The sequence below is a fragment of the Asterias rubens genome, chromosome 11 (assembly GCF_902459465.1).
Source record: "Asterias rubens chromosome 11, eAstRub1.3, whole genome shotgun sequence".
Taxonomy (NCBI): Eukaryota; Metazoa; Echinodermata; class Asteroidea; order Forcipulatida; family Asteriidae; genus Asterias; species Asterias rubens.
Genome location: NC_047072.1, coordinates 2,586,997 through 2,600,652, shown reverse-complemented (window position 1 = coordinate 2,600,652; position 13,656 = coordinate 2,586,997). Strand labels below are relative to the sequence as shown.

The 13,656-nt window shown below is 42.2% G+C and overlaps 1 protein-coding gene and 10 non-coding genes across 11 annotated transcripts; 10 read left to right on the top strand and 1 right to left on the bottom strand.

Annotated features, from left to right (window-relative positions):
- Positions 1 to 5,060: 5,060 nt before the first annotated feature.
- Positions 5,061 to 7,652, bottom strand: LOC117296882. The gene has a single exon (XM_033779979.1). It carries the CDS (start codon positions 7,624 to 7,626, stop codon positions 5,209 to 5,211), a length of 2,418 nt encoding a protein of 805 aa, XP_033635870.1. The 5' UTR covers positions 7,627 to 7,652; the 3' UTR covers positions 5,061 to 5,208.
- A 3,934-nt stretch (positions 7,653 to 11,586) lies between these two features.
- Trnag-gcc lies at positions 11,587 to 11,657 on the top strand. The gene has a single exon. It is a non-coding gene; the product is annotated as a tRNA-Gly (tRNA).
- Positions 11,658 to 12,021: 364 nt separating this feature from the next.
- Trnag-gcc lies at positions 12,022 to 12,092 on the top strand. The gene has a single exon. It is a non-coding gene; the product is annotated as a tRNA-Gly (tRNA).
- A 217-nt stretch (positions 12,093 to 12,309) lies between these two features.
- Positions 12,310 to 12,380, top strand: Trnag-gcc. The gene has a single exon. It is a non-coding gene; the product is annotated as a tRNA-Gly (tRNA).
- A 73-nt stretch (positions 12,381 to 12,453) lies between these two features.
- Positions 12,454 to 12,524, top strand: Trnag-gcc. The gene has a single exon. It is a non-coding gene; the product is annotated as a tRNA-Gly (tRNA).
- A 73-nt stretch (positions 12,525 to 12,597) lies between these two features.
- Positions 12,598 to 12,668, top strand: Trnag-gcc. Its single transcript has one exon. It is a non-coding gene; the product is annotated as a tRNA-Gly (tRNA).
- Positions 12,669 to 12,740: 72 nt separating this feature from the next.
- Positions 12,741 to 12,811, top strand: Trnag-gcc. The gene has a single exon. It is a non-coding gene; the product is annotated as a tRNA-Gly (tRNA).
- Positions 12,812 to 12,884: 73 nt separating this feature from the next.
- On the top strand, positions 12,885 to 12,955 carry Trnag-gcc. Its single transcript has one exon. It is a non-coding gene; the product is annotated as a tRNA-Gly (tRNA).
- Positions 12,956 to 13,028: 73 nt separating this feature from the next.
- Trnag-gcc lies at positions 13,029 to 13,099 on the top strand. Its single transcript has one exon. It is a non-coding gene; the product is annotated as a tRNA-Gly (tRNA).
- A 141-nt stretch (positions 13,100 to 13,240) lies between these two features.
- On the top strand, positions 13,241 to 13,310 carry Trnag-gcc. The gene has a single exon. It is a non-coding gene; the product is annotated as a tRNA-Gly (tRNA).
- A 73-nt stretch (positions 13,311 to 13,383) lies between these two features.
- On the top strand, positions 13,384 to 13,454 carry Trnag-gcc. Its single transcript has one exon. It is a non-coding gene; the product is annotated as a tRNA-Gly (tRNA).
- The last annotated feature ends 202 nt before the right edge of the window (positions 13,455 to 13,656 follow it).

Sequence of the window (13,656 nt, the reverse complement as noted above, 5' to 3'; positions counted from 1 at the left end):
CACCCACGTTCGTTCTGGAAAAATAAAAACGCCACACACCGGGGTCGACCCAGGGAAGCTCAACGAACGCACCCATAGAGATACACAGTCAAATTATATTGCGGTCTTGAGATCGGTGTACTGTCTGGGCAGCTAGCACATTGTCACTGCACGTTTATCAAACTGATATCATTGCATCCAATGAAATTACTGGATCTAGCGGCAGGAACATGTACTTATCATTGCCCGGTTCATACTTCCTGCGAATGCGATTGCGATACGAATGTTGACGTCACAAATTCGCAACGAATTATTCGCAGCGGGCAACTTTGTTCAACTCACTTGCAAATATCTCTGCGAAAGGAGGGTTGTGACGTCAACAACTTGGTTCAACTCACTTGCGAATATCGCTGCGAAAGGAGGGTTGTGCCATCAACAACTTGGTTCAACTCACTTGCGAATATCGCTGCGAAAGGAGGGTAGTCGGCGTCACATTCACGCCAAATTCGGAAGTATGAACCGGGCTTAAGGCTGCTCTGTGTTGCTTTGTGACTATAATAACTATTGCTTTTTGAATTGAGCATTGCATTGTGGTCCATGTTACAAATTGTCGAAAAAGGGCAGGCCTAATGTGTGGTGACAGTTGTCGTACGCATACTTTTTTAGAACTCTCGATGCCAACATTCGTTTGTGTATGAACTTGGAGGTATTTCTACCTCCATGGTATGAATGAAAAGGAAACACCTGGCTGGACGAAAATTCGAAAACTCGTGATATTATTTTGTCACCATTACTTTGGACACTTCTTATCTCTTGTGCAAAACAAAATGGGACTGGAGTTAATTGCTTTAATGTCGTACCCGAACTGTTGATGTGGCTACATCACGAGTCTAAAAGGGTGTTGTTAAAGACAGTGGACACTATTGGTAATTGTCAAAGACCAGTCTTCTCACTTGGTGTATCTCAATATGCATGAAATAACAAACCTGTAAAAACTTGAGCTCAATATTGGTCGTCGAAGTTGCGAGATAATTATGAAAGAAAAAACACCCTTGTCACACGAAGTTGTGTGCATTAGATGGTTGATTTTGAGACCTCAAGCTCTAAACTTGAGGTCTCGAAATCAAATTCGTGGGAAATTGCTTCTTTCTCAAAAACTACGTCACTTCAGAGGGAGCCGTTTCTCACAATGTTTTATACGATCAACCTCTCCTTATTACTCGTTACCAAGTGAGGTGTTATGCTGATAATTATTTTGAGTAATTACCAATAGTGTCCACTGCCTTTAAGGAACGTCACGTATGGGGGCCTCTGATGCAGCGACCCAATCCAGCCAAAGTCGTAGCCGTTGCCGTAGCCGTAGCCGTAACAGTAGCCGTAGCCATAGCTTAGCCGTAGCCATAGCCGTAGCAAATTAATTGGACACAGCCTGAATCTACCATTAACCTTTCAGCTAAATTTGCATCGGGGATAAAGACACAATTCTATCAATGATTCAACTACATTATGTTGAACCTAGACTCGTCATACACCAATGTGATTGGTAAAGGATATGTGACGTAGCCATCAAGGGGTGTGGTTCACATGTCATTGCAGTAGTGATTGGTCAGGTCTCCATGATTTCGGTGACAGCTTTTTGATTTTGAGATGGTTCTTAAACAATTAACTAAATGCTTATTATAATTGACAATTAAAACAGAGTTTGAATAGACCATCATTTTGGATATGATGGCATACTAATGAGACAGTTTGCATAAACCACACCGTACAGACATTAACGGCCGTGTCCGTGTTTACCAAGATGCTCATGTTTAAAATTGACGAAACTTCAACAGCATACGTCTGAAAGACACTGGTGTATGGAGAGGAGACTATGGAGACCGATGTCGCAAGCAATACATACTGAGTTAGGAACATCACTTAAGAAGCCACGCTGTACTCTTTGTCTGCCCAAAGCCGTTTAGCAGAATGCTTGATGACCAATTATTTCTTTGCTAAGCAAAACTTTAGTAGGACACCATTCACACCCCGTTTGTGTTAAAGGATTTGGGTACTCTTTCAAAATGTCAATAGATTTACATTCAACTTACAGGGTTTGAAGATAATGATAGTGGAAAGCTTCCCTTCAAATATTACTTACTGAGGTGCTGTAGTTTTTGAGAAATGAGTAAAACAATGTCATGAAAATACGTTAGTAAATGATTAAAATAATTTTCGTCTCATGAGACGAAAATTATTTTCATGACATTGTTTTACTCATTTCCCCAAAACTATAGCACCTAACCACGTAATATTTTCAGGGAAGCTTTCTATTATCATTATCTTAAAACTGTGTAAGTAGTTTAGTGTAAATCTGTGGACATTGTGTTTTTTGTCCGACAAAAGTTACATAGACCCTTTAAGCAATACATGTCTGCTTAGCAATGTGTGTGTTTTGCTTACAGGCTTTTGGAAAGTGGGACCAGGTTAGATCACTGGTTTGGGTTGCCGTCGCCGCTATTTAAATGAAGTATTGTCACCTGAACGAGCAGAGTTTGTTAGTCGAAACGTCGGGTCCCCATCGGCTGTTTTGGCAGCCAACTCCCCTCAAAGGAGATTAGTAATAGTGAGTTACTTATTGGTTTGATTACTGTTTCCGTTATTATAACTTAAAGGGGTACTGCAGTACGTGCCTCTTTAAGTTATTGCGACGGTACGGTGCCTCATACTGCATGCATGCACCCGCGCTATATACGTCACCAATGTCGAATTTAATGACCACTTCGTAGGCTATTTTTATTAAGTGAATGAGTTAATGAATTGGCAGTTTATGAAGTGAATGACATGGGGGTATATTAATCCAAAAACAATTGATCTCTCTAAAACATGTTTACCACCTTTAATTTGCAGGTTTATAAACAACACTGACTATCATCATCTTTACAATACGTCGTGGGTTTAACAACAGAGAACGTTGCTATGAAAGCGGGTTGAACCTGCGATGCTCTACCAACTGAATCCAGCTATTGGTGGCTTGTGTATTAATTTGTCAATAACTTTGTTCCAGGTGTCATCAGTCAGAAGCCGTTCATTCTCCAACTCGATGTTTTTTTTCAACAATGTCCACGATGTATTTATTTTAATTAAATCCAAAGTTTTTTAACCGTAACAACCATGATCTCACCGTGGGGTGCGAGCTCATCTTTCAAGTGAACTAAAGGCCAAAATATATCGATGACACAGTAAAGGTTTTCAAACGTAATTTTTCGTTAATTATTATTCATTAAAATAATATTGTTTATTACAAATTTAAAGATATAGCTTACATACCGCGTATTGCGCTTTAAGCTAAGAACATGGAGTTATGAGTATAATAAGCGTCCTTAAAAATATATTGCGTTTTCTTCTAAAGTTACTAGCAACGATCTTTGATTACTTCTTTGGATGATTGTTTACATTAAATACATTTACAAACTGCATACTTTGAATTTTCCTGTTTAGCTTTAAATACTCATTTTAGTGTCATGCAATGCTTAACAATAAACAAGTAATTTAAAATGAACAATAAATGCTACACAAAAACACCCAGTTATTAAAAAGTCACATCAAAAAATAAATAAAGGAGTTCTTCAATAAATGAACCACAAATTGCAATGTACAGATAAACAAGCTCAGGTCTAAGCTTGTGCTCATCAGCCTTTGCTATAGCTTTAAGTTTACTCATTAAAGGCAGTAGACACTATTGGTAATTACTCAACATATTTATTAGCATAAAACCTTTCTTGGTGACGAGTAATGGGGAGAGGTTGATTGTATAACACATTGTGAGAAACGGCTCCCTCTGAAGTGCTATAGTTTTCGAGAAAAAGGCAATTTTCCACGAATTTGATTTCGTGACCTCAAGTTTAGAACTTGAGGTCTCGCACCATCTACCCGCACAGAACTTCGTGTGACAAGGGTGTTTTTTCTTTCATTATTATCTCGCAAGTTCGATGACCGATTGAGCTCAAATTTTCACAGGTTTGTTATTTTATGTATATGTTGAGATACACCAACTGTGAAGGCTAGTCTTTGACAATTACCAATAGTGTCCACTGCCTAAATTAAGTGATGCCATTACACCGTACCATACCAAGCATGTCGTTTGGTTTCCCCATAAATAGCGTTAACTTTGACTGAAACCATGACTTTTGCACTATAAAAGTGTTAGAATTGACACGATAAAGAAGTGACCAATATCCTGAGTACCAATGGGTCCTGTATAACGGGTAGGGGTAAATGTTTACCCTGTTCTTGGTCATTATTTTTTGCCACAGATTTCAGGTCAAATGTACCCAGCGCAGCCCGGGTCTGGAGTAAACTCTCATAATTATAGGCGTTTTAAGAGTGTGGGTTAGTCATGGTTTTGAAACGACCTTGGATGAAGGGTATAATTTTGGTAACAACTCACAAAAGTTTTTGACAATAAAATAAAACTGACTTGGTAAAGACCACTGCAGAGCAGTTGATATAGCTAGATACGATCCCCATTTGAAGTGAAAAAAAACAAAAACATTTTCACCCAACAATTTGACGGAAAGGGCGAATGGCATGAAGCCTTTCTCAGGCATCCGAAAGCACATAATTCCGGGCAATGGTTTCTTTTTCGTTGTGTTTTGCAACTTCAATTACCAATTCTACGCCCAATTTGTACAGATGGATTATTGTTTGCATGTGTTGGGATACACCCATATTGAGGATACTGGCATTAGACAATATCAAAAGTATACCCTGACCTTTTACATACAATTTTAAACAATATGGTGAACCTTGCTTTTAGATAAACATTTTAGTAGGCCCCAACCATTATCCGCGTTTAGCAGCTTTATATTATGTATATTTTTTTTTATAACGTTTTTTCTATGTTTCAATATTTGCATGACGAGGCATTCAACTTCGCATGTTTACCGGATAAATTAATACCACTTCTTGATCACTATAATTGTATTAAAATAATTGTACAAATAAACATTCCAGTTTCAGAGGGATTTTGTCCTAAGCATGTGTGTGATGTGTGTCCACCGCCCCCCCCCCCCCCCCCACCACCCACCCTTAATCGGGCTAAGGGAAGTTGATTCAAAAGAGGGCGCCATCACATAGACATTCTGCACATTTTTTACCGTGGGGAACATAACTTCCGGGGCGGAATCTCAAGCCTTTCCCGGCTCTCTTCACATCCTTAAACCAAATAATAGAGTTGATATAGTTGCTCTACAACATTACTTTTGATCGTCTGATTTGAGCATACTCAGTTTTATCGTCGTCATCGTTTACGTCATCCTTCTTGGAAGGGAAGCCCGACCAGTCTAAATCGGCATAGACAAGGTTCAGCAGACTGCTTACCTCGCTCTTTCGTTTATCCTTGTCAATAGAGGGCCTGGACTCCCTCCTCATGTATACTGTGTTCTCGTAGATTGACTCCCTGTTCATATCGTCTGCAGCTGCCGCCTCTTCCTGAAGTCTCACCCCGATTTCGGTGTTCTCGTAGACCGACTCCGTCGTGCGAATTTTCCTTGGGCTTGGCGTCGGGTAATCATCATGGTCATAGGTTGAAGGAGGCAGTGCGTTGAAAAACGCCGAATACCTCTTGGCGGTGGTGGTGACTTCCATCGGGTGAACATTGTCGGTTTTCTCGGTTGGCAGATGCTCAGTGACGTTCGGCATGGACGCTTTCCTCTTCCTCCAGTTAAATGAACTCTTTTTGAACATAGAGGAGCAGTGACTCTTGGAACGAATGGTGGATGCCAGCTGTTCCAGAAAGTCGGGGTGGACGAATGACTGTCGTCTAGTTGGCTTTAAGGATTTAACGCTGCTAGCTTTTTGTTTCACTACATGGTTGAGATTAGGGTTGTCCCGACTAGACTCGGCACGATCCTGCAGCTTCACATTATTTGGAACAACGACTATGTCAAGTTTATCAATACGCCCTCTGCCGCTAAATCGGAGGTTCTTCTTTTTTGCTGCCGGTTTGTCTGCCTTCTCAATGACTTTGACTTTGATCAAAACTGCGATCAGCACTAAGACGACGATGATGAGGATGGTAAAGCCAATAGCCGCACCGGCAGTGAATCCTCCAGGGCTTTTGGGCCCGGGTTGCAGGACTGAATCAGACGAGAGTGGGTCAGTGGTTATCTCTGGTTTTGGAGTACTTAAAGTTTCGGGTTCCGGGGTTAATTCTTTGGAACTTCTGGGCTTTGATGGTGGTATTACAGGATTAACATCACCTTGCGGAAAAGTTTGTGTATGTATGATATCTGATTCAGGATTTTGCGTTTGAATCCAACCGGGGGTCGTTTGAATTGTAGGTACAGTCACGTGGTCCGTCACATGGTCCGTGGGAACAAGACCTCTAGTGGTCTGACTCGGTGTAGCTTGATCAGGCGGATTCAGCTCAGGAACGGTAGGATTAGTAGGATTCAGCTTGGGAGTAATCTGATCCGGCGGAGTGGCATCACCCGGAATAAGTATTGGTAGGTTGGGCTCAGGTGGATTATTGGGGACTCGTACACGTGGATTAGGCACGTCTGGCTCAATAGAGTCAGGTATAGGTGGGAGCGTATTGCTGGGGTTGGGAATTGGCGTTGCTGGTGGTAGGGGCTGATTGGCTGGTAGGGTTGTCTCGTCAGCAGTTGTTGCCAACCGCTCAGCCGTCACCCGTAACGTAGCCTCACCTATCCCCCTCATTTCCAGGGGATTTCGTGCCACACATCGTACCGGCATATTGTCATCCATCTCGGTTATGTCCGTAATCAATAGAGATGCGCCTTCTTTTGCAACAACAAATCGTCCCTTGGTCTTGGTCACTCTTGTTATGTCCTTCCCTCGCCCGACCAGCCATCGGTATCGCAGAGAAAATGGGAGGCTAGTGGCGAGACAGAAGAACTCTGCCGTGTTGCCAACTGTAACCATCTGAGGAGACAAAATGGTGACGTGAGTGGGAACATCGAACGGGACAATGGAGCAGCTTCTGGAGTTACCCGTATTAGGTGATGTAGACGAGCAGGTGAAAGTTACGTTATTGTCCCAACCCGTCAGAAGTCGCCTCAAGTAGGCTCCCGTCTGCAGGTTGCTAGAGTTTCGTAGGGTCGGCCCGACTGGCGTGTCGCCGCGGTACCACGTCAGCATGGCCGGTGGGGTTCCTCCAGCAGAAACGCAAGAAAATGTTGCATACTGCCCATGTTTTGGTTCGGCAGGTGTGATGGAACACTTTGGGTACCCCTCACTGGGTGGAATGGAATCCCGTACGACTAGCCTCGCCGAGTATTGCTTCGTTACACCGCCGGCTTCTAAGGCGGTGCAGTGGTACTCTCCCGCGTCTGCCGCCGTTGTAGACGAGATATGCAGATTGTATTCCCCTTCCATTACATTCCCATTGATGCTATACCTGCTGCGTTTATCGACGGTCAGTGTAGGGTACAGTGTTCTGTCTCTGCTGATGAACTTGAGAGAGTTTTGTGGATTTGTCCAAGCCCAGAAAATGCGTTGAAAGTTACCTGTGACTGCACATCGTAATGTGTGCGGCTCTCCTGCAGTCACTGTCGCATCGGGCGGCACCTCCTGAAATACAGCTGCGTCTACCGGTAGACTACACAACACAGCGATGATCAAAACAATCCACCAATCCATCATGTGTTTGTTTCGTTTGTAGTGCCCAATTGCTGTCTTGTTTTGAACTCCAATAGCACAATCAAAGAATGGCAAACCGGGATCGGTTACGTTTTCTTGGCGTGTAACAAAAATATGGCGCCTACATCATGTTAGATGTTGTATATTGCGTAGTCATTAACATGTATACACGCATTAGTTGAAATAAACCTTGCAAGCTCCGCACTCAGCCCTAGATCAGGGGTGACTCACGTTAAGATGTTGTCCTTCCACCCTAAGGGATAGGGTGATATATTGCAGTGCTTACGAGGGAACCTGAGTGAAGTTAATTCGTACATCCTTCATGGGTATGATCATGCTTTAAACAAGTGACAAATATCTACGTCAATGCTTCTCTAATAATAGTTAGCGGGAAGGGGAAAAAACTTATTGCATGAGAGGCAGGGAGGGGGAAAGGGGCCACCGTTTTGCCGAGTTTTAAGGATCAGGCTCTTCAATTTTAAAACAGGTGTGTGTGAGAAACGGAAAGACGGTGTTCTCTTGCTAGAGTAGGGGAAAACCATTGGAAATCCGAATGAGGATACTTAATTAGCACAAGTTAATACCGATTAGGCCTATTTATAGAAGTTTACCAAGTGTTGGTGTAAACACACAATACCTGAACACACCCAGACGCTTAGCTAGACATCAAAACAGTCACACGGGCTGTTATAGGCAGTGTACACTATTGTTAACAAATATGTATTAGCATACAACCTTTGGTAACAAGTAATGGGGCGATGTTGATAGTATAGCACATTGTGTATATTAATGCTCCCTATGAAGTAACGTAGTTTTCGAGAAAGAAGTAAATTTCTACGAAATACATGTAGATTACGAGACCCCATAATTAGATTTAGAGGTCTCGAAATCGAACATCTGAAAGCACAAACTTCGTGCGACAACGGTGTTTTTTCTATCATTATTAATCTCGCAACTACGACGACCAATATTGAACTCAAATTTTCACAGGTTTGTTATTTTATGCCTATTGAGATACACCAAGTGAGAAGACTGGTCTTTGACAGTTGCCAATAGTGTCCAGTGTCTCAAAAGCTTCTTTCCAACCATATCCATTTGTTAATAATAAATGGTTTTAAATCGCTTTTCATAGATCAACTCGACCGATCCAAGGCAACCTGTCACTTTAATGTATGCATGCGTATCGTCCAATATGAGCCTGGCTGTGTATAGCAGAATGGGCTACTTTCCAATTATTATTATTATTATTATTATTATTATTTAGGGATTTATTTATTTATTTATTTTATTTTTTATTTATATATATTTTTTTATTTTTTTTTTTTTTTGGGGGGGGATTTAAGACTATACTCGGCATTCATTTAGACATTAGCGTGACGTTGCCTTAGCCACTACTTTTGGACTGAGAACCATGTGAACTTTGTTCATAATAAGTGTTACCTTATACATTCTTTGAGTATTCTGGCAGGCAAAATACTACACTGGTCTTAATTTTAAAGTTGACATTTTGTGTCATAATTTCCGCATAAACCAAGAGTTGTGTAAGTAAAAGCTGGACAAATGTTGAGATGTGCTCCTTTTCATAACAGAAAAATTGATATTAATTAGACAGTGCAATCGCCATAAAATATAAGATGTTATGTTTGTTCCATTGAGCTGTATACAAATCGTGCCTGCGCAGGGAGTCCATGCTCTGTGGCTCTTTTGTAAACATGTGACGACACAGGCTACATGGTCTATACAAAAACAGCATTACTAATGACGTAGTCTTATTTCAAGACATGAGTGGGCGTACACATTCATCGGCTTCAGCTGCGAATCAAGAATACAAAATCAAGAGTTGTTTTTGAGCTGGTTGTAAGACACTGTTTGTTTTTATGTGGGACATGTTAAGCAGTTGGTTAACGACATGGCCGTGTTAAGTGTGTTTCACCGAGGAGCACACGGGAAGCATTGAGGTTAATAAGCCACCGCGAAACACCGCGGATATTACTAATCGTGCTGTTTCATGCCTGGTCTACCAAGCTATCACCGCAGACGAACATACGAACCTCCAAAACACGTTTTAGCGGGAAGTTGTAATTGCTACCCAGTTTCTACAGTTGAGAGGTTTGCTCGTTTCAAATGGCCGTGATGACTATTATTTGCTAAGGGTAAACCGTGTTTGTTTGTTTGTTTGTTTGTTGTTTTTGCTTAGAGGCGTCGTGCATGCAAATCGGTAAAACAAAAATGCGCATGCTTTGAACTATTTGTTTCTTCATAATAGACGTAAACTGTGGACACTTAGACAACCCTCAAACATAAAGCAAATAGAGGAGGTAAATGAAGACGTCGTGATCGAAACGTCAGTTTTTCATGGTAGAGGGTATATACAGAACCAGAGCGCACAGTCATTATACATTATCGAGTCATTATACATTGTCGTCTGTGGGCGTTTACTTAAAAGCATAGGCTTTTATCAAGTTGGGGGTCGAAAAGACTACCATAAAAAGGAGGGAAACTGCCAAAGGTCTCACTAATAACTCCTTTTTTTTTAAGGGGGGAACTTTGCCTGGGATCGGTCGAGTTGGTTCATGGAAAGCGTTTAAAACCGTTATGAATTTGAAATAATAGTTGGAAAGATCCACACGAACATGCCTCGGAACTGCGAGGTTTTCCTTTTACTTTGAGAACTAACATGGTCGGCCATTTTATTGGGTAAAAATTGGACTTCACAAAAAGGCGTGCCGACGTACAATGAAAACCCTCCATGATTAAAACAAAACAATGAAAAATCGGTTCATTGAAACACCTGTCGAGCATAGTTGACCCATAGTAAAGGGACACATTGACTTGGATCGGTCGAGTTGGCCTATGAAAAGCGTTGAAACCGTTTGTTATAAAATGCATTAGTTAGAAAGATGTTGTATAACACAATGATCCAGACAATATGTCCCGAAATAACAATCTAATAAAACGAAAATGGTACCAGGTCATTGTTAAGTAAGTGACCTCTAAAACAAAGAGTAAACAGAAGGTACAACCGTGTAGGAAGAAAGAGAAGGAGGTCGAACGAAGAGACTTCACAAGTCGAACCCGTGGTATGTCGTATGGATAAAATACAGAAAAAAAAAACTTGTTTGAGACCTGATAAAAATTGTGTACACTTATGCCCACCAAATCGAAAAACACAATTGAATACCAACCACCCTCGTGTGCTAGACACCCCAACTTTGAACCACCGGTAGTGACCGGAAAGTCACAACAAATGTAATTAATATACCATGATGTTTCCATGAAAAACCACAAACGGTAAATAAAATTGTGTATAAAATATCCACATTTCTTGTCTCCAATGATTCAACTTTACACAAAGGCAATGGTGCAGTCTGGCGGTACCACACCTTCTGTACAATTAAGAGATCTAATCCTGCTCGATAATCGGCCGTCCAGCTGGAGGTCTCCTATTTTGTTCCACTGGTCAGACAGGGCAGTGTCAGGGTATTATTTTGTTACTCTGTGGGGCGTAACACCGCAAGTAGGAGACTTTCGCGACGCTTGGTGGCAGCAGACTTTTACCTGGTAAGATCACAGACGAAAAGGATTCGTTCTTTTAGCTTCCATGGTTCGACCCCGGGCTGCCCCCGGTACGTTCCCGATACGTTCGAGTAGCTTTTACGTCATGCCAGGGGCTTACCAGATTCAGCCCCCAGTGCTCGGCTTGTGGAGTGGGGTGCGGCCCCATTTGCAAGACGTCACCGCGGGGTGGACCCAGGGAAGTGAATCGAACGCACCCAGATAACACAAATCTAACATTGAACCCCCCCCCCCACCCAAAGAGCATTGGTGATTCAGTGGTAAAACTCTCGCACGCCACGCGGGATGCCCGGGTTCGAATCCCGGCCGATGCAACTAGTTTTTATGCAATCCTAAATTGATCAAAACACATCAGAAAATCACAACAAAATCTAAACGTTTCAAGGAGCATCGGTGGTTCAGTGGTAGAATTCTCGCCTGCCACGCAGGAGGCCCGGGTTCGATTCCCGGCCGATGCAACTAGTTTTTATGCAATCCTAAATTGATCAAAACACATACGAAAATCAAAACAAAATCTAAACTTTTCAAGGAGCATCGCTGGAGGCCCGGGTTCGATTCCCGGCCGATGCAAATAGCCTTTATGCAATTCTAAAGTGACAAAAACACATACTAAAATCACAACCAAATCTATACGATCAAAACACATACGAAAATCACAACACAATCTAAACGTTTCAAGGATCCGTGGTTAAGTGGTAGAATTCTCGCCTGCCACGCGGGAGGGCCGGGTTCGCATCCCGGCCGATGCAAATAGTTTTTATGCAACCCAAAATTGATCAAAACACATCAGAAAATCACAACAAAATCTAAAGGTTTCAAGGAGCATCGGTGGTTCAGTGGTAGAATTCTCGCCTGCCACGCGGGAGGCCCGGGTTCGATTCCCGGCCGATGCAAATAGTTTTTATGCAGTTCTAAATTGATGAAGTCACATACGAAATTCACAACAAAATCTATACGTGTCAAGGAGTACCGTGATTTAGTGGTAGAATTATCATTTGCCACGCGGAAGGCCCGGGTTCGATTCCCGGCCGATGCAAATAGTTTTTATGCAATTCTAAATTGATCAAAACACATCAAAAAATCACCAAAACAATCTAAACGTTTCAAGGAGCATCGGTGGTTCAGTGGTAGAATTCTCGCCTGCCACGCGAGAGGCCCGGGTTCGATTCCCGGCCGATGCAAATAGTTTGTATGCAATTCTAAATTGATCAAAACACACACGAAAATCACAACAAAATCTAAACGTTTCAAGGAGCATCGGTGGTTCAGTGGTAGAATTCTCGCCTGCCACGCGGGAGGCCCCGGTTCAATTCCCGGCCGATGCAAGTAGTTTTTATGCAATCCAAAATTGATCAAAACACATCAGAAAATCACAATTAAATCTAAACATTTCAAGGAGCATCGGTGGTTCAGTGGTAGAATTCTTGCCTGCCACGCGGGAGGGCCGGGTTCGATTCCCGGCCGATGCAAATATTTTTATTCAATCCAACATTGATCAAAACACATCAGAACATCACAGTAAAATATAAACGTTTCAAGAAGCATCGGTGGTTCAGTGGTAGAATTCTCGCCTGCCACGCGGGAGGCCCGGGTTCGATTCCCGGCCGATGCAAACAGTTTTTATGCAATCCAACATTGATCAAAACACATTAGAAAATCACAACAAAATCTAAACGTTTCAAGGAGCATCGGTGGTTCAGTGGTAGAATTCTCGCCTGCCACGCGGGAGCCCCGGGTTCGATTCCCGGCCGATGCAAATAGTTTTTATGCAATTCTAAATTGATCAAAACAAATGCGAAAATCACAACAAAATCTTAACGTTTCAAGGAGCATCGTTGGTTCAGTGGTAGAATTCTTGCCTGCCACGCGGGAGGCCCGGGTTCGATTCCCGACAGATGCAACTAGTTTTTATACAATCCAACATTGATCAAAACACATCAGAACAGGGTTCGATTCCCGGCCGATGCAAATAGTTTTTATGCAATCCAACATTGATCAAAACACATACGAAAATCACAACCAAATCTAAACGTTTCAAGGAGCATCGGTGGTTCAGTGGTAGAATTCTCGCCTGCCACGCGGGAGGCCGGGTTCGATTCCCGGCCGATGCAAATAGTTTTTATGAAATTCTAAATTGATCAAAACAAATGCGAAAATCACGACAAAATCTTAACGTTTCAAGGAGCATCGTTGGTTCAGTGGTAGAATTCTTGCCTGCCACGCGAGAGGCCCGGGTTCGATTCCCGACAGATGCAACTAGTTTTTATACAATCCAACATTGATCAAAACACATTAGAAAATCACAACAAAATCTAAACATTTCAAGGAGCATCGGTGGTTCAGTGGTAGAATTCTCGCCTGCCCACGCGGGAGGCCCGGGTTCGATTCCCGACAGATGCAACTAGTTTTTATACAATCCAACATTGATCAAAACACATCAGAACATCACAGTAAAAT